The 20,998-nt window shown below is 42.2% G+C and overlaps 1 protein-coding gene across 3 annotated transcripts in view; it reads left to right on the top strand.

Moving 5' to 3' along the window:
• The window catches only part of NRIP1 (nuclear receptor interacting protein 1), a 101,651-nt gene extending 80,935 nt beyond the window's left edge, over positions 1 to 20,716 (top strand). For all 3 annotated transcript variants that reach the window (XM_075909838.2, XM_075909839.2, XM_075909841.2), the window contains one exon: positions 11,884 to 20,716. In XM_075909838.2, the coding sequence (XP_075765953.2) occupies positions 12,249 to 15,737 (3,489 nt within the window). In that variant the 5' untranslated portion in view covers positions 11,884 to 12,248 and the 3' untranslated portion in view covers positions 15,738 to 20,716. The remainder of the gene's footprint in view (positions 1 to 11,883) is intronic.
• Positions 20,717 to 20,998: the final 282 nt, after the last annotated feature.

Raw genomic sequence — 20,998 nt, 5'->3', positions numbered from 1 at the left:
CGGGAGCAGAGCCAGCAGAGGCTGCTGGGCCCCACTTTCTGTAAGGCTTCACTGTGGGCTCTGCAATATAAAGCTAAGTTAAGCGTTATACTACGTAGCTTGCAGTACATGTAACTACTGTGTTAGTGGTTATACAGTTACATTTTAAACCACATTTTTACCTGAATAATGTATACACATGTTAATTTCTTTATTTCCTGATGTATCACTGATCTGTGGTCTGATGACAGTTCCCTTTTTGTCTTGATGCTGGCTCTGGTTTCTGGTTCTTTCCCATCCTGTCCTGATCCTTTCTCTTAGCCCCACCTTCCCTTCACATGTCTGCCCAGGCTTCTCACTGATGGTGCTTCTGCATAAATACCACTTTCTCCCTTCCTGTTTCCAGTCCAGAAGACAGGCAGGCTGTAGAAATTGAAACCTCCATCTTTCTGTATTTACAGGTCCTCTCAGAGGTCCTTATTGCCAGTGAGCTGACTACTTCAGGATCCCTGGATTCATAGAGCATTTCCCTTTGATATGTGGGGAAAAGAAAGGAGAGAGATGTTGCATCATGGAAATCTGAGCAACCTTGCCCTGTGGGAGGAGGGGAGTGTGTTTTTTGTGAACCACTTCGACCTCCTTGTTTGAATTTAGGGGGCATAGTTCTAACCAAAGTTTGTTGCATTGGTTTTTACTATTGGTCTTAAAATAAAATGCATTTAAAAATCAGCTGAGGAGGCCTACATTCTGCTTCATCTGATAGAATAGTCATACTTATGCTCCTGGACCACAGAGGGTATATCTAGACTGCACCCCTCTGTCGGCAGAAGGATGCAGATTAGCCTGGTCACGTTGCAAATGAAGCTGGGATTTAAATATCCCGCACTTAATGTGCATAAAAATGGTCAGCACTTTGTCGGCAAAAAGAGGAAGTCTAGAGGGGGATCTGTCAAGAGAGACAGCCTTTTTTGACAGATCCCTTATGCCTCCTGCAAGGAGGTTGACAGGAGCTGTCGAAAAAGGCTTTCTTCCTCGACAGATCCCCCTCTAGACTTCCTCTTTTTGCCGACAAAGTGCTGACCATTTTTATGCACATTAAGTGCGGGATATTTAAATCCCCGCTTCATTTGCAAAGTCGACTTGCCTAATCTGCATCCCTCTGCCAACAGAGAGATGCAGTCTAGATATACCCAGAGCCCAGGAAAGTCAGGAGGGGGCTAAACTCAGCCAGGAGTCCTGTGTTGGGGGGCAGGCAGCACGGTGATCCAGCCCAGCTGCAGCCATGGAGCTCTGGCCCCGGAGCCAGGCAGCTGCGGAACTCCCAGAACAGGGCTGGAACTCCACGGGTATGGTGTTCGAGCCACAGTGGCAGCCAGGAAGCTCTGGCTCCAATCCCAGCAGCAGCTAAGCCTGGGACAAGTAGCGAGCCCTAGCTCATGGGCCATGTGGGCCATTAGGGGAGAGACCTTCCCTGGTCTAGCAACTCCCCTCGCTCGGGACCGGTCAGGTCCGGAGGGTGCCAGACCAGAGAGGTCCAATGTGTAATTTTGTTTTATAGTCCAAATTAATTTAAAGACCTCTGGGTTCAGCACTGAACTAGGATTTAGGACCCCTAACTTAATTTCTAGGCTTGCTACTTGCCAGCTGTGTGATCTTGAGTAAGTCTGTTCACCTTTCTGCAATTCTCCTTTCATGGATAGGTAGGAATGTTGGTCAGTGGCTAAAACCCTGGACTAGGATGTGAGAGACCTAGGTTTCATATTTGATTCAGCCAAGCTTCCTGTATGGCCTTCAGCAAGTCTAGTTAATTCACCCTGCACCTCCGCTAATGCATCCGCATTTGTGACAAGAAAATCTATTAATGATTTGTTGCGAAGATAGCAAAAGCAATGAGGAGTCCTGTGGCTTCTTACTGACTAACAGATTTATTGGAGCATAAGCTATTGTGGGCAAAGATCCACTTCGTCAGATGCATGAAGATATAAATTAATGATTGTGAGGTGTTAAGGTGATATGGCTGTATCACTAGGTAGGTAGATAAAAAATTGTGTTGGTTTTTGTAAATGTGAGTCTAGTACTGCAGGAGACTGAAGAACTAGAAGTTAGCAGGTTTGAGGAAAGGGGGGCTAATAGAGAGGTTCATCATAGATCCAGCATAATGCTTCCTAAGCTGACTGTTAGAACCATCAAAACGTTGAGGTTTAGTTACACTATCTATAGTTTTTCCTTTAGAGGGTCCTGTTCCTTTTTCTTAAATTAGTCCATTTGCATGTGTTCTGACGAATTGCATTTGAGTCAAGAGTTGGAAAGGAAGGATAAATCTGAGGTTTTTCAGCTTGTGATCTGTAGAGACCTGTGACAACCTGAATTTGCTTTTTTCCTCCTCATGGTTTGGCTACCCACCCTTCATATGAGAATTCCTGTAAGGGACCCCTCCAGGCATTGCAGATTCTCTAGATTTATGGCTTTAGTACATAGTTACTACTCTTCATGAAACATAGTGGAGATAGAGATCTCCATGTTACCTGGCCAAAAAATTCCAAGGAGGGCACCATGAGAACAAATTTGACTGCTCCTGAGCATGAGTAGCCCTTCAACTGAAATTATCTAGTCCAATATCATTTACTTTCAGTATCTACCCTTATTCTTTTTAAAAATCAGTTCTGAGATAGGAATGATATTGTAATAGTTGCTAAACTAGCCGAGTAGAAAAATGGCATTAGAACTAATTTTGTATTTGATTTATTGCACTGGAGATGAAATATGCATTTATACACACAGAGCTAAACAGGAGAGTTACAGTTCTTTATGGTCTCTGATTAGGTATTATACTGTTGTTTAGAAATAGACTAATTCTTATAACTTGTTGTCATTTTAATGGGTCATCAAAGTTCCTTTGACTTTTAAGCAGTTGTTTAACTTAGTCTGAAAAGATGTTTTCCAAAGTTCAATTACCTCTTGGCCGCAATGGTATTTTATTGACTAAAATGTAAATTTTAGGATTTGTTAACACTTTATTTTGCTGTCCCATCTTTTGATGTCATCAAAAATAGAGTCTGATAGTATATCTGTTGACACCTGGAAGTTATTGCTCAGGGTAAGCTTATGCTCACCACCCAGTTTTTCTCTGGTGCACCTTTCAAGTAAAAGTCCTAGCACCTGCTCTCCTCCGAGTGGAATCCTGCAATTCATGTTACAGCACCTCTGGTTACCAACTGTTTCCTTGGCAAGTAAAAGTAGGTTTGTTCCTTGCGTTTAGACTAAAGTTCTACCAGAAGCTTACCCTTCCCTTCAAGCTTTAGCCAAGCTCAGCTTTGTACTTCCATAGACCTTTCTTCCCTCTGCTTTTCTGCAGACCCTCTCCTTTCTCTCCGCTTCAGGGTTAAAACTTTTAACCCCTCCCAATCTTTTTCACACTTGGATTTCTCTCTCTAGTCCACCCTTCTCCTTGAGTTACCATACAACATGTGGACCAGAGCATGGTGGGATGAAAAGATCACAGGAATTGACACCTGACATGTAGAATAGTGATAGAGATGTAACTATCTTACCCATTACAAAGCTAGCTTCCCCAATTATCACCTCTAATACTATTAACTCACAGACATTTCCCCTTCCCCACCTCTAATATCATTAACTCACTGGCATTCACCTTCCTTCCCCCCCCCCCCACATCCCCCTTCTGTTCTGTAATGTGATTTGTCCTTTTCATGTGTGTTCATTTTTTTTTTTTAATTGTATCCTTTGGTATATATGGTTGTGACTATTTTCTTCCATTATTTGATCTCAGGAAGTGGGTCTGGCCCACGAAAGCTCATCATCTAATAAACCATCTTGTTAGTCTTTAAAGTGCTACATAGTCCTGTATTTTGTTTCAGGAATTGACACCTGTACTATTTGTTAGCTTAGTTATCTGTACTTATTTACAGCCCTTGATTTGGTTTCTGAAAATATGCAAAAACCACTTCTTCGTTAACCCTTTTCACCCAGTTAGGCAGACTGGGGCAGCCCTCTACCGCAGGATCACATTCAGGGTATGTCTACACTGCCACCCTAGTTCGAATTAGGGTGGCTAATGTAGGCATTCGAACTTGCAAATGAAGCCTGGGATTTAAATATCCCGGGCTTCATTTGCATGTTCCCGGGTGGGCGCCATTTTTAAATGCCTGTAGTTCGAACTACCTGCCTACACATGGCACGGTCTAGGTAGTTCGAATTAAAGCTCCTAATTTGAACTACCGTTAAACTTCCTTGCAGGAGGAAGCATATGCTGATAGGGTAGTTGACTACTTGCTTACATCCCTATTTGAGACAAATACTTTTAGAGCCAGACCCAAAAAGCTGCAGCTAGCAACTACTCTCCTCTCATCAAAAATATGAAAAAGTCTGTAATCCTCTGCACCTGATTTCCTGATTCCCAGCTTAATTCTGTTGAGTTTTGCTCAGCACGTTTTACCGGTTACAAAAACATACACAGTGTTGTTTGTACAAAATTACATAATAATTGATCCATCACTTGCCTCAATTAATTACCTTATTAAAAGGGCTGGTGAAGTCCTCGTACTTTTATGTACTTTTTTCAGATTTAATCTTTAGCAAATGGCCACTTTGACCTATCCATTTCTCCTGCTGAGAGTAATTTTTTTTTTTTAAACAAATCACATTGTGTAGTTTCCATGAGTAAACTAAACTGTCTTTGGGTACCTTATACTATCAGAGCACCAAGGGATTTGCATAAATACATGTCTTTGCTTAATTACCCAGAGATGGAGAGAGTTAATTTAAATAAAGTATTGGCATAACCCATAGAACATTAGCTGATGTCTGTAATTTAAAAGTTATCTAAAGGGGATTTCTTTAATATTGGGCTTTATTCTGTTGTATGATGTATATAAAGAAGGCTAGAAAAGAATTGGGTTTGGTCTCACTCCTATACCCACACTCCCACCCCATGTTTGTGTGTGGGTTTTGGATTTTGTTTTGTCATCTCAAAAATATACGTGTAGTCTGGTCTTGCAATTCTGATAGCTTTAATTGGAGGGGGAGGGATGCTGAATTCTTAAGTTCTTTCTCCAAAATGTTTATTTAACAAAAACTCAATTTTCACTCTCTCTTGATTTCAGTGACAACATTTTTTTCGTTAGTCATCATAGAATATTTCCAAGGCAAACAAAATTTGGATTTCTCATTTTCTAATATCTTGAATAGTGTAAAATTCAAGGTATTTGTCCCGAGATACCGAACCAGTGCTAACTTGGATTATCATACATCTTTTGGAACGGTAGTGCTAGTCTGATTAAACAATTAAAAGATTAATGCAATTTTTCTAGTTGTAAAAAGTTAACTTATTTTTAAAAATAATCCTCTTGTGCTGCATACTACCTTCCGAGTCTTTTATGGACTCCTGGTTCTCCTCTGAGATGTGCAAACAGTAATAACCCTTTTTATTCCTTTGAATACCTTTTGTACACCAAATACTTGAAGGTGGTCCCTTGTGAGTTCTTTCTTGCCTTAAGTGCAGACCTTACCCATTCTAGACTTCATCACCACCACTTTTTTTTTTTTATACTGTGCCAGCAGGCCGCTGCCTGCAGGGCTATTTGCATATTTACAAGTCTTAGGTACTTCATCCACTTGCTTCTGGGAAAGGGAGCAGTGATTGCTTCAGGCTCAGTTTCTCTCCCTCCCCCTCATCTCTCCCCTGTGCCTTTCAGGGCTTCCTTCTTCTCTGTGGCTGTGTCCAGACTCAGGGGTTTTTTCGAAAAAAGTAGTCTTTTTTTCGAAAAAACTTCACCTGCGTCTAGACTGCAGCCGCGTTCTTTCGAAATTAAATCGAAAGAATGCAGCTTTTCTTTCGACGGCGGTAAACCTCATTGCACGAGGAAGAACGCCTTTTTCGACGGAGATCCGTCGTAAGTGAGTGTGGACGTGGGGAGGCCATTTTTTCGAAAATATTGGCCTCCAGGAAGAAGCCCTGGTGGACAATCTGGGGCATGGGTTGCATGTCTGTTGTTCCTGTCTGCAACCATTTCTTAAAGGGACAGGCACCCTCACAGCCACTTGTTGCAGCAAAGGAGCCAGAGCACACGGCTACTTAGGTGCAGCATGTCCCAGCCCCAAGACCCTCCTGGCCCTTCCAGAGAGCCTTCTGGGGACCCAGCCAGGGGCTCCAAACGCCGGGCACCATCATGGTCTGGGCCAGAGCTCAAGACCCTTCTCGAGCTCTGGGGAGAGGAGGAGGCCTTACAAGCCCTCAAAAGCAGGCGGCGAAATACGGACATTTATGGCCGCATGGCAGAGGCCCTGGCCCAGAAGGGACACTACCCCCGCACCCAGGACCAGGTGCGCTCCAAAGTTAAAGAGCTGCGCCAAGGATATGTCAAGGCCAGGGAGGAGAGCTCCCATTCTGGTGCAGCGCCCTACTACTGCCCTTACTACAGTGAGCTGGACCAGATCCTGGGTGGCAGTGGTGAAGCACGCACACCACGGCGTTTCGTCCAGTCAGGCTTGGCAGACCCTGTGGTGGACGCGCCAGAGCAGGACCCAGAGCACTCAGGAGACGGGGACATGGTGCCAGAGGAGGACAGTGAGGAGACGGCGACCCTCACCCTGGAGCCAGTCACCCAGACCCCAGAGGCCTCCCAGGTGTCATCTGGCGCAGGAGATGAAGCAGCAGGTGAGTGCAGTGAGGTTGTGTAACACCCGGGGGAGGGGGGGGTAGGTGGGTGCACAGTGGGTGATGCACAAGGGAAACCTGTCATGCTCAGGCTGATGCCCAGGTCACACACAGTGTTACCTTCAGAATGTCTGATTCCCCTGTCTCAAGGAGAGGGCATGCCCTTTTGGACAGCCGTTGCACACATGACTGATTGTGATAGAAATGTAGCCGTGTTACTCTGATCTGAGGAAGTGGGTCTGGCCCACGAAAGCTCATCCCCTAATAAACCATCCTGTTAGTATTTTAAGTGCTACAGAGTCCAGTTTTTTAGGACTGATTGTGTCTTCTTCTTTTCCTCCACAGCCAGACCAGCCGTGCAAGAGGGCCGCAGCACCCCAGCCACACCTCCACCTCCATCTCGGGGACATGGGAGCCGCAGACACAGGCGTGTGTATGCGGACATCCTGAGGCAGCATGTGGAGGCCGTGCAGGAGCTCAACTCCATCCTGCGAGAGAGGGCGGAGGCAGAGGATCGGTGGCGTGACCGGCTGATGGAGGAGCTGGTCCAGCAGCGCACGTCCCTGACTGCCACTCTCAGGGAGGTCTGCGGCTTGCCTGCTCCTGTGCCTGGTCCTGCTCCTCCAGTACCCCATGACCCCGCCCCACCAAACCCCCCTTCCACAACAGCATCCCTTTCCCCCCCGGCCCTCCTCTCCCCCAGGCCTCCCCGTCCCAAGAGCACCCTATCCAGCCAACCGACAGGTGCACCACCTGATCCCGTGGCCATGATGGACCCCGAACACGAGGCCCAGGCAGGAGACTGCTATCAGGCAAGCACCGTGCGACCTGATCCCCTTCCCCCTCCAGGTTTCAAGTCCCCTTCCCCCCCTCCAGGTTTCAAGCACCCCCATCACCCCAGTTAAATGACAAAGTGTTCAACAAAATGTTTATTGTACATAGTTTTTTCTACATCAAAAATGTACAAAAGCTTTTTTATGTTTGCAACAGTTATACTATTTTTTGATTGATATTTAAAAAAATAAAACAGAACTTATTATTTTGAGACAAACCCTGGTGTTAATGATTTGTCCAAACAGGGTCAGGAGATGGGTTGTGGAGGGAAGCTTCTTTTGGGCCAGGGCCCAGTCCCCAGGCAGAAGCCCCTCAGTAGAGTCAGTGGCCTCCACTTGAGAATTGCTCCCGTAGGGCCTCCCGTATGCAAACAGCAGACCGGTGAGCCTGGCGGATGGCAGCTGTCCGGGGCTGGGCAAAGTGCCTCTCCTGGCCATCAGCACCTGTACCCCACCCTGGTAGGAAGGCCTCCCCTTTCCTCTCCACCAGGTTATGGAGAACGCAACACGCGGCCACCACCTCAGGGATGTTGCTCTCCCCCATGTCTAGGCGTGTGAGCAAGCACCGGAATCTGCCTTTTAAACGTCCGAACGCACATTCCACCTGGTTGCGAGCCCGGTTAAGGTGAGCATTAAACTGCTCCTTGCTCGCATCCAGGTGGCCGGTGTAGGGCTTCATCAGCCACGGCATCAGGGGGTAGGCCGCATCAGCCACTATGCACACCGGCATGTGCACATCCCCAACTGCAAAGTCATGATGCGGGAAAAATGTTCCTGCCTGAAGCCTCCGGTACAGGTACGAGTTCCTGAAGATGTGGGCATCATGTGCCCGCCCTGACCACCCAACACAAATGTCAGAAAACTGGCCACGATGGTCGACCAGGGCCTGGAGGACCATAGAAAAGTAGCCCTTTCTGTTAATGAATTGGGCTGCTCGATGGGGCGGTGCACGGATTGGAATGTGTGTCCCATCGAGCGCTCCTCCACAATTCGGGAAGCCAAGGGCAGCAAAGCTGGCCATGACGCTGTCCAGATCTGGTAGACAGATGAGCCTGTTGAGCAGCTCCGAATTGATGGCCCTCACCACCTGCAGAAAGAGACAGACAACAAAATGTTAGAAGGGGTGCCTTATCTCTTAGGAGGAGAACCCACCACCCACCTTCCCTCTCAAACACCCCGGGAATCCCCTCCTCAGAACCCCCCCCCCCAACAATTCAGGGTGAGTGGAGGAGCTCCCTCCCACTCCCACTCCACTTGGCCCTTCCTGACAGTCTCCCTTCCCCCCCCCACCCCAAACTGTGACTGTCCCCAGACAATGACTTACCTCCATCAGGATGGATCCAACAGTAGACCTGCCCGCTCCAAATTGGTGTCCCATGGAGCGGTAGCTGTCGGGGGTTGCCAGCTTCCAGAGGGCAATGGCGACCCTCTTTTCCAGGGGGATAGCGGGCCGCAGGTGGGTGTCTTGCCGTTGCAGAGCAGGGGCGAGCCAGGTACACAGCTCCTGGAAAGTGGTCTTTCGCATCCGGAAGTTGCGTAGCCACTCTTGGTCATCCCAGAGCTCCATCACGAGCCGGTCCCACCAGTCAGAGCTGGTGTCAAGCCTCCAAACACGCCTGTCCACAAAGAAGTTTGGAGGCAAGGGCAGTGCAGCTGCTTGACGGACGAGCCCTTCGTACCTCTGGTCTGGGTCCAGATGGGGAAGAAGCCTCATGACTGTGTCATGCAGATGCAGCAACACTTGCAGTATGAAGGCGTGGGGCCATCGCCTGCCCAGGGGCAGCTCTGGCTCCATGCCAAAAAAATGGGTCTAAAACAGAAAAACCTCCATAGAAAAAAGCTGCTGGGGTGTCCCAGGAAGCTGAGCACTCCAAACCAGCACTGCAATGCCTTGCTTACCTCCTAGCAGGACAGCAAAGGCAGCTGCAGAAGCAGAGCAACGGGTGTTCAGGAGTGTCCCTTTAACCACGCCGCGTCTCTGCAAAGGGCAGGCAGGCAGCAGCACCCGGAAGGAAATGCTGCCCCCATGCCCTGGCAGAAGTGGTTCCGGGTGGCTTTTCATTTCGAAAGAGCATCCAGCAGTCAGGACGCTCTTTTTCGAAAAAGCGGATCGATTTTCCGATCCGCGTATTGTAGTCTAGACGCGCTCTTTCGAAAGAGGCTTGCAGTCTAGACATAGCCTGTTTGTTCTTTCCCTACTGCTGGGGTTGCTTCCCCCTTTAATTAGCCCATCAGCTGTAGCTCAGCTTTTAAACTGATCCTCTAATTAGGTACCAGTTAATTTATATTGATGGCAATTTGAGTGATGGGGTACTGAGTCAGCTCCTGACTCAGCACCATTATTACACAGCCTTAGTTTATTAGGACTGCATTTGCCAACTACTTGATGTTCCCATTAGGTACCCTGATTTTCAAAGGTTGTTGATTTTAATTTACGTTAAGCTGACTACCCCGGGGCTCATTGTTAAATAGCTGTTAGTTAGATGGATCCAAACATAGCATCTCTCTTTAGGTATTGTTCATATCCTTGGTGAAACAACCATAATTAATTATTTTATAGAATACAGGTAGCATGTGTGTCTGTTTCTTTGAGCAAGGCTGAAACTTCAGTAATTTTTAGATGACTTTAGACTTGATAGTATAAAAATACTGGGGCATCATATTTTTGAAAGGGCTCATTATAGTGCTTGAAATATAAAAAGTGAGGATTTGCATAACTTGAGTATATACATTACAAAAGTATTCAATTTTAAGTGTTCTACTGATCTGTTCAAAACAGTATACCTTTAGCCTATGTCTGTATCTCTTCACTGAAATTCTGGCAACAGCATAACAACAAAGCCTTGTTCTTTAAACTCAAATTCACACCGCATGTATTGGACGTCAAAAAGCATGCTCAGTCTTCCACTTATAAGTTTCCTTCCATTTACTTGAGCATTTTTACACCAGCTGTACACTTAGGCCTGATTATTCTCTCAGTTGTATGCAGTGCAGTTGTCTCAGTTATTGCAATATCCATCCTGGATCTGTGCTCTTAGAGACCGAAGTGTAACAATCAATAAATATAGTCCTGAAAAGTTATTGAAAATGTCTCACCTGATTCCAGAGCAAGTGCTATTGTTGGGATTTCCAGAGTAAAATTTTATGATGTACTTTTACTTATGGAAAAAATCAAATAGAGTTCTCTACATATTAAAATAAAGTAGGAAATCAAGGGATATTCTACTGATTTACTGTAACCTTCCAGGGAAGAAAAGTCCCCTGGAAACTAATGTAAAAATAAAATGCCACCAAATATCCATTAATTCAGAATTCACCCTCTCCTGGCCCCGAAACTTTTCTGTTCTGTCTCCAGTGTGGCTGCTGCTAGTTCGTAGCAGCAAGGACAGAATTGTGGGGGAGGGGAAGGAGAGAAGAAGTAGGTGTAGTTGGCATTCTTCAGTGCAGTGCAGCAACCTGCTGTGTTGTGCCCATTGATAATGGAGGGCTGATAAGCATCTCATGATTAGACTTCTTAGACTATGGCACATGTACTGGTGGCATGTGAACTTGATAATTCCAGCTGCTTAACCATACTTTAAGAAGATGGTACTTGAACCAATACAGTTTGGGAGCCACGGCTCGGATTTCCATTGATTTGGAGAGAGGCAGAGAACTGGTCATAAGGAAATTGAAGTGGATGATGGGTGTTAATGAAGGACCCAGTCATACTGTTTTATTCAGCATCAGGGAAAGGAGGGAAACTATTTATAATTGGCACCTGGTCTGGGGTGTCAGCCTTTATTTGTTTTTACTTTTATATCTCCTGTGTGTCATCTGTCTGCCAGGCTAACATGTGAAAAATTAAGCTACCTATTTAAAAAATCCAATACGGATTCAAAATTAACCTTTAAAAAAGCCTTCAATCTTTCCTGTTCTATCACTGATCCTCATTAAGAGTTAGTGTCCTAAATAATGGAGGGGAGGGGAGGCGTTTACAGGATGTTCTGTGTAAGCATTATTTGTTAAAAAGATACAAGTTTGAAATATATGCCAACTTAATTGTTCGAACTATGAAGTTTTGAAATACATTGGGATTTTCCTTTTATACGCTCCTGTTGTGTTTTGTGCTATAAGAGTGCAATCTTAGAATGTACAGTTATGACCACCTCTAATACCTAGGCACATAATTGTTTCTTTCCTCTAAATTTTCATTCTCTAGTATAATTGAACTTGTTCGTTATAGGCTTTGTGTCCTTTTTTTCTGTTTTTCTTTAATATGGTTATTTATTACATCAGTGTGTGGGAAACATGACCTAAATAAAACACATCCTGTGCCACTGGAGTGTGTCTTATGTTCTAGATCGCGCTCATATCTTTTTTGACCTTTTTTTTTTTTTTGTCTTTTCTCTTTAGAAATTTGACATGCATGATGGAGGTGGAAAAAGGATGAAAAACAAGCTGACATACTGGACAAAGGTGAAGAAGACGAATGTTTAGTAGAACTTTATTATGTTTGGAACCATGTTCTAAGTAATTCTAGACAAATTTCATAAATATTCTATACATCTCCAGAGACTGTTATGACTGAAAATTTGTCTCGTCCACAACATACACTGGAAGAAGCTTGCATGGAACCTAACATTTGCTTTAATTCAGAGTATGTGAAAAAATTATAGATTTCTACCTATTATTTATTAATCTTGCATCTCAATTCAGCCACGCCAAACCCGTCTTTAAAGTGACTAGAAACAGAGCTTTTGTGGATACTTGTATTGAACATGACTCATGGAGAAGAGCTTGGCTCTGAGATGCACCAGGATTCTGTTGTTCTAACTTACTTAGAGGGATTACTAATGCATCAAGCAGCAGCAGGCTCAGGTACTGCCATTGACAAAAAGCCTACAGGGCAGAGTGGTGAGGATCAAAACTTTAAGAATTCAGGAAATATATTTCCCAACTGTCAAAGTAATGGTCCTGTTCTTAACACACATACATATCAGGGATCTGGCATGTTGCATCTCAAAAAAGCAAGACTATTACAGTCTTCTGAAGACTGGAATGCAGCAAAGAGAAGGCGGTTGTCTGATTCCATTGTGGATTTGAACGGGAAAAAAGAAGCTTTGTTAGCTGGCATGGTTGAAAATGTGCCTAAAGGCAAACAGGATAGCACATTACTTGCCTCTTTGCTTCAGTCATTCAGCTCTAGGCTGCAAAGCGTTGCTCTGTCACAACAGATTAGGCAGAGCCTCAAGGAGCAAGGGTATTCCCTCAGCCATGATTCTTTACAAGTGGAGAAAGATGTAAGGTGCTATGGTGTTGCATCTAGTCGCTTGAAAACTCTGCTGAAGAAAAGAAAAGCAAAAGAACAAAAGCTGGACACCACTTTGCCTGATGCAACAACGAACCTGCCTAAGGAGAGGTTTGTAGAGTCTCCACATACAGGGCAGAGTGGACCCAAGGCAATGAATGAACCTCTGTCATGTGCTGCAAGATTACAAGCAGTTGCAAGCATGGTAGAGAAAAGATCTAGTCCTACTGCTTCGCCTAAACCTAGCATAGCTTGTAGTCAGCTAGCTTTACTACTTTCAAGTGAAGCTCATTTGCAGCAGTATTCCAGGGAACATGCTTTAAAAGCACAACATGCAAATCAGGTGGCAAGCGAAAGACTTGCTGCCATGGCTAGATTACAAGAAAGTGCCCAGAAAGACCTTGGCCATTTCAGTCTATCAAAAGGAATGCCAAGCCATCTGAATGGAGAAACGAGATCGTCAACCAAAATAACAACAAACAAAAGCAATATGGCACCATTTCAGAGCCCCGTTGGAATCATTCATTCTCCTCCCAGAAATGTAGGATATAAGAATGCATTGGAAAAGAACCATTTAAAACCATCTCCTAGCAACAGTTTGCTTTTACATCTTCTCAAAAGTCAAAATGCTACAAAACAAACCAAAGGGCATGAGCAGAATGAGACAGTGGGTGTTTTTGAGGACCGTAGCACACCAACTACTGTGGATGAGTATTCAGACAACAATCCCAGTCTTACAGAAGATGAGAGCAGTGATGATGAAAGCTCCCATTCTAACTGTCTTCCTATAGATTTATCTTTCAAACAGAGGATAGACAAACAAGATTCTGGACTGCCTGCTTCTCTAGATAATCTGACTCGGCCATTATTGCATAATTGGGATCCAAAAATTCCATGTCTAGAGAACAGTATGGAGAATAAAGAAGATAAAGGCACTCCTAGAGATTCAAAACTGAATCCACATCAGAAAGTAACACTGCTTCAGTTATTACTTGGGCATAAGAGTGAAGAAAACAAAGAGAAAAATACAGACACTCAGGGACCACACGGTGTAGCTGATGTGGCAAAATTTACTGTACAAACTGATAAGAGGACTCCTGTGACAGAAAGTCCCACTGCGAATCGAATAACTCCATTAAGCACTCCTCCTTTACTTATTTCTACGAAAGCAGACTCTCCTATAAATCTCTCCCACCAATCTTCTCTAGGAGTCAAACGCAATTCACCACCATATGCTTGCAACATCCAGCCAGAGGGGCTCTTGAATCCAGCATCTAAACATTTGATCGATCTTACAAAAAATAAAGAACTTCAAGGAACTAAACTAAACAGAAATGAAAGTGCACAAAATTCTGCTGCTTTCAGTGCCAGCAAGCTGTTGCAGAACTTAGCTCAGTGTGGAATGCAGACTTCCATTTCAGGTGAAGAGCAAAGAACCAGCAAACAGCTGCTACCAATAAATACGGATAAACCAATAGGGTTGATTGATAGATTGAACAGTCCTTTAATCACAAATGTACCAGGTAAATTTGAAGAAAACAAAATATTCAGTTGTCATTCTACATCCACCGAACAAGGACTTCCCAGTTCAGAAATAGAAAATCTCCTTGAAAGACGCACTGTCCTTCAGTTGCTGCTGGGAACCCCCACTAAAGGCAAAAGTGAAAAGAAAGAGAGGATGCTTTTAAAAGATGAAAGTTCACAAGAACAGGCTTTGAGTGAGCAAATATTGACAGTAAAAATAAAAACCGAACCTTGTGAAGAATCAAATACGCCTCCTAATTTAAATGCCCAGCCAATAACAGAACATAAGGGTAACAGTTTTCAAGGGATAGTTCATTCAGTGCAGAGAAACATAGGTGCCTCTCCCATGTCTGAGGACTTGAAACCTGAGCCTCGTTTGCCTGATGATTTTTCTTTTTCAAAAAATGGCTTGTTAAGTCGATTGCTGAGACAGAATCAAGACAGTTACCCTGTGGATGATCTGGACAGAAGTCACAGAAATAGTGAGCTGACAGTTCTAGACTCAAAGAGCCTTTGCACCATTCCTAAGAAGAGAAAGTTTCATACCGAGCCTTCAGAAAGTCCATTAAAAAAGGTAAAAAGCAATGTGCCCGATGCTTCGAACAATCCAATTTCTCCTGCAGAGGCATTGTATCGGCCTTTGCTTAACCAGCAAGAGCTGAAATTCAACAGAAGTGATCTTGAATTTAAATATGCTGCAGGTCAGGGTTCAAATAATGAAAGTGAAAATAGGAGTTGGTCTAGAGATAGTAAAGGCTTTAATGTGTTGAAACAACTGCTTCTCTCAGAAAACTGTGAGAGAGATTTTTCACAGCATAGGAATAGTGCAGTAACAGAGGGCAAGAAGAAAGGAAATAAAAGTAATGTAGCAAATAATAAACCTGAATTTAATGTTTCTGCAATAAATGCCTTCATGGGAAATCCTGTACAACCAATCAGTTGTGTAGATCACAGGACATTTCAGTATCCAGTAGCAATGAAGAGTCCTACAAGTTCCCCGTTCTCTGAACATTTGGGATGTACAGTATCTAGACCTGAATCTGACCAATTTAGTGTTTGCCCCATCCCTGGTGAAAAAGGCCCTATCAGATGGGTTATCACGGGAATGGACAAGGGTGAATATGAAAAAGCCTCCCCGAGACTGACCAAAACCAATCCGATATTGTATTACATGTTACAGAAAGGAGGCAATTCTGTTAATAGCCAAGAAGCACATAAGGACATTTGGAGTGAACCTTCATTTATGGAAAATTCAACTCCTGTTACAATCAAGGAGGAGTTATTACCTGACACTGAACCTAAAACGCCTCTACATAATGTAAGAAGCCCTTACAATAGCCATATGGGGAATAAGAGCTCCCATAAACATAATGTGAATGGGGACGTGTATGGACTCTTGGAAAAAGTGCTAACAATCAAAAAAGAACCAGAGTGAAATATATAGCCAACACAATGAGTTTACAGTCAGTGGGTTTGAATCTGTGTATTAAAAAAAAAAAAACTGTATAAACTGAGCATGATTTGAGAAAAGCATGGTCTTGTTGAATCATATTTTCATTTGAGAAATTTTGTTTTTCTGGTGATATTTAAAAACATGTAGATATGTTTGCTTTACAGTAGATAGTCGCAAGGAAACTGTGAGTTGTAAGCTGTACAAGACACAATTCTGTATGCATCAAACTAAGTTATGAATAGTCTGTGACTGGATCCTTATTGGAGCCACAGGTATTTAGGTATAAAATAAAATGGAAGCATACAGCCGAGGTGGTGGTAATGCATTCTGCTGCATTTCATTCTTTCCATGTAGTATATTCCTTTGTTTGCTTGTTTGTTTGGCCATTTGAGCATAGAGACCATGTAAGAGTTGATGTTTTTTTTTAATGTTTCTGAAATTAAGAATTTTGTAAGAAATGGAACAGTCCATCCAGGGTAATAGTACATTACATTTGGTAATCTATGTCAGTTAATCAAATGCACTGAAATGTAATTTTTAGTGCTTCCAAATTGTGTTTTATTATTTTTGTAGTCCTCTCCAAATCATGGTGTGATGTCGTTTTGTTTTGTTATTTCTCCTCCCACTTGCTTTTGACTAGAGCATTCTGCAGGACCCAGAGTAGTACTCATAAAATAGGGTTATGATTAAACATTTGTTTAGGTTTTTCTAACACTTGATACAAAAGGCAGATTTTCATCTGCACTGTAATAAAAAAGTGGGTCTTTTTTGTCCACTTTTACTCTTCTTTCCCCTGCCTTGGCCCAGGTCTGCAATGTATATAGTGTTGTGCCAACTATACGTCTGCGAGTGTGAAAAATCCACTCCCCTGAGCAACATAGTTAAGATGACCTAACCTCCGGCATAGACAGGGCTAAATCAGTGGAAGAATCTTCCAGCAACATAGCTACAACCCTTCAGGGAAGTGAATTAATTATACTGATGGGAGAAACTCTCCCACTGGTGTAGGAAGTGTTCTACATTGCACTTGTGCTATGGTAGACGATAATGCAGACCTACCCTTATAAAGGGAAGATAAAAAAGCATCTTAGAATTTTGGGATTGAGACTTGTCCTCGTGGCCAGAAAACTGTCATTGATTCCAGCTTATGGAACACATAAGCAATTTTTTTTCAGCACCATATTGCTTTCTGTCAAAAGAACAGTTACTGTGTTCATACAATACATATTTCATATTTCAATGGAAATTATAGTATGTTGGTGGAAAACATGATAGGTCTTCCTATGAATAGAGCCTCATGTATATCCTGCCAGTATTTACTTTGTGAGCAACTGATCTGTAGTTAAAACACTGGCCTTTCATCTCTGAACACCTAGATTCAGAACAGTTTGTTAGATGTCACTCTGGTTTTGTTATATTCCATAGTGGGTAGTGGACTACATCTCCAAAATGGCCTGTCTCTTCTCTTCCTCTGCCTCCACCCTATATTTTGTAATGTTGGCACCATTGGTTCAAAATCAGTCTTGGACTGGAGTAGTGGAGAGTTGTAGATTAAAATTGAGAAGCATTAGAAGTGGCATTATGTGGGGAAAGTAAGGACTGCACACTTTCCCAATGTCCAGTATGACCCCTAAGGAATGCCAAACTTCTGTAGAAAAATGTGAAGAATTACTTCTCCCATTCCTCCCAAAACAAAAATAATTACTAATAACACGAGTACTGCTGAACCTAATTTATCCAAAACTGGATCACGTATTTTTTTCATTGAAAATGCCCTGTGTTATGAACAAAACCCTATAATAGCTAGATAATGAAAGTTGTAGTGTCTTAAAGAATGCATATTTGACAAAACAACCAGGAGTCCTTTGGCACTTTAAAGACTAATAGATGTATTTGGGCATAAGCTTTTGTGGGTAGAAATCACTTTGTGAGACGAGACTCCTGGTTGTTTTTGTAGATACAGACTCACACTGCTACCCCTCTGAGACCTATTTGATAGTGTCCTATACAAATCATCCCAAAAGATATATAATTACAGAGGGGCTAAAAGATACATTTGTATATTGTCTGGGTGGTGTTTAATATATTATTGAGCTGTGTAAAGAAGATATGTATTTAAAAACCTTCATGAGTCTAATATTGTTTTAAATTGTATTATCACTAGCCTGTTTTCAGTTCAGTAAATTACCAAAAAAAAAAAAAGTTTTTCTCTTTAATAGTTAGCATTTACAATAAATGGCCTGCTGACAAATGAAATTTATCCTAGAAATTAAATGTTAACAAGGTAAACTATATTTTAAATTATTGCCATTGGAGTTGAATGTTTTTATATGAATCAGCCTGACACAAATATTAGAAAAAGATGGTATTTGTTCCATCCATGAAACCTGTCTCAAAGTCTTAAGTGATTATTTTTCTTGAAATTACATATGTATAGAGCTATGAAATATAGAATCATAGTTCCTAGAATAAATACAAAGTTGTAATTCACTTGTGGGGCACTGCTTACTTCACATACAGTAGGAGGCAACTTGAATGAAGTAGATATGGTTGGAAAACTTCTGACAAAATTCTGTTGAAAAATGAGGGAACATCAAACTTCACTGTTTTCTAACCAATTCTAGCAAGGAGTGGCAAGGAAGCCCATAGTGGGTGCTTACCTTTGTATTCATTTTATGGTAGTCAGTTATTGTTTATAATATATAGTTCTTGTTTTTTAAAGCTTACATGGCGTTTAAGTTAAAATGTTAACTGTTTTAACCGTGAACATTTTAGCTTTCCTTTTAGATGAGGTTAATGAAAGAGGATTGCAACTCTCAAATGTCAAGAGTTACAATACGGCAAAATAACATTTTAGAACATGTTGACAGAAAGATCTCACCAACTGCAAGATTTGCAACAATGGTCAGTAAGACCCTAGAAAAGAGATGAGGGCATTCTGCTGGTACACAGTTCCTGCTAAACTGGTTATTTAATACTATTCATTTATCCACTGGGTGAGGGGGATATTATCTATTAGCTTCCTCCAGTGTAATACCAATGTGATTCTTGACCAGCCAAGGGAATTTTTAAATATGGTTTGCCCCCATTCATATTGGTAAACTGAAACCAATTAGCAAGGTTTATCTTAACCTAAAAGACTTGATATCCTCTCTGTTAACTCTCACCCAAGAGTTACAGGGGAGATCACCAAAATTCTCCTTATGGGATTTCTCTTCCCAGTTGTTCCATCAGACGTCATGCAGGGGTAGGGCTTGCTTCACCCTCAGACTATTTGCAGCCCTGTCCTCCAGTTGCAGCAAGTCCCCAGATTCTGGAATCTGCATGGATTCTGAAGGATCAGCACTAGTTGAAGGTCTGTACAGAGACTCAGTTTGTACGCTTTCTCACAGCTCTATAGCCTTAGCAATCCTCAGCTTCATGGCTCAGTAGAACCTTTCTATCTGGACATATACAGCTTGTGGCTTTCTCCACTACCATCTTCAAATGGGGATTCCCAATTGTGGAAGTGAGGGACAGAAAGCAGTACATCTTGAGGTTGCAAATTGGCACTCTAAACCTGTATGGAAGGAGCTTAAATAATCATACCCTGGATGGGAATACTAGGTTAGGAGAAGGGAGCAGGTTTGGTGAATACTGCTGAGGGGCCTAACAAACCCCAGGTTTGCAGCACAATGGGGGAAGGAGGACTTGTGCTGCACAATATTCCTGTTAAGCGGGGTGGAGAGTGCCCAGAATTGCACTGTCTCCGTAAGAAATGAGGTGTGCGGGATTGGGGGCAGAGTTGCTGTTTCTGGTTTCATTTCTGCCTCAGTTTTAGAAGTATAAACAACTAAGGTACATGTGACCATAAAAGAATCAAGGCTAGGGAAGCTTCCGCTGATGCTAAACCATCATTTCAGGTGGAACAGTTTAAGAACATCAGAAGATTGAAAGGGAATTCAGCCATATTTTTCACTTGTTTAGCCATCTCTTGTTTATAACATTTTAAAATGCTTAATTTACAATTTAAAAATAAAATAAAGATATGAATGATTTAAAATTTCCCTGCTAAACATTGTCAATGAAAGAGTACTACAGCGCTCATTGATGTCTGTGAAATATTACCAGTTTTGTTCTCTGCAGCATCTTACAGAAGAGTAAACTGGTAAGTATATATTATATATATTTATATATGTAAATAAATTGACTTGTTAAACATATACTGTTAAAATTGGTTTTTAAAAGGTGATGTAAATAGTGATTTCCTTAATGAAAAATACATATTTTGTATTGCTCTAATGCAAAAGAAAAAACCTTTTAATCTTTCTTTTGGTTATGTATATTCTATGTACAAGTGTAAATATGATCACATAGGTTTAAAAACTTTTGCATGTAAGTATACAGTTGCAAGTCTGGAAGAATGTATAGAAAATACCTTTAATTTAAAGTTGTGATTACCTGCTGCATGAAAAGTGCATGGGGGACCCTGTGCATCTGTGCATTGGCAAAAAAGTCTTAAGTCAGGTCAGTTCATCAAAACACAACAGTATTCCATTTCTGGACATGACTTCTTCTGTGGTATTTTAGCTTTGTGAAAGAATGTGCTTCAAATCAAAAGGGTCTGGAAAAAAAACCCTCAAAACTACTTTTAAAGCATAAAGAACTCACACAACTGTAATCGGTCATACATTTTTTGAACTCCATTTACAATAATTGAGATATTGTACCGAGAGTATTTCGCCATTGCAAAACAATGGAATGACAGTTCTCATTGCCATACATAAATACTGGGGTTTACTGCAACCAAGTTTGTTGTGATGATGTGTTATCAGTAATATAGCTGGTCTCATTTTTTATTAGCAATTAATTTCTTCATGTGATGTCACAAAACTTGTACATACTGTAGAGTGGAGTTTTTTAAAATCTTTCAGTGTTTACTTCCTGCAGAAAATTTGAATAAATGAGAAAAATGCATTGTGTTCATGGTTTTTTAAATCTACTTTTATGTGTCCTTTCTTTGTATTGAGTCTTTACAGTCCAATAGCACTACGTAATTTTGTAAACTTTCAGCAGCCAAAAATGCCTGCAAGAATTCAAAGGACCCCATATCTTCTTCAACAAAATGTGCAGTAAGAAATTAATAAAAGCTAGTAGGAATGAGTGGATACTCAGACTAAGATTCAACATCATTTTTAATTCTGATATCTGTGTAAATGTCCTCTGTAATTGTAACTGTGATGTTATTTCAACAAATGTTAGGT

Source organism: Pelodiscus sinensis, chromosome 1, assembly GCF_052426305.1.
Source record: "Pelodiscus sinensis isolate ZL-2025 chromosome 1, ASM5242630v1, whole genome shotgun sequence".
In the NCBI taxonomy this organism is placed as follows: Eukaryota; Metazoa; Chordata; order Testudines; family Trionychidae; genus Pelodiscus; species Pelodiscus sinensis.
The sequence above is the reverse complement of the archived record's forward strand: the minus strand, read 5'-3'. Positions and strand labels throughout refer to the sequence as shown.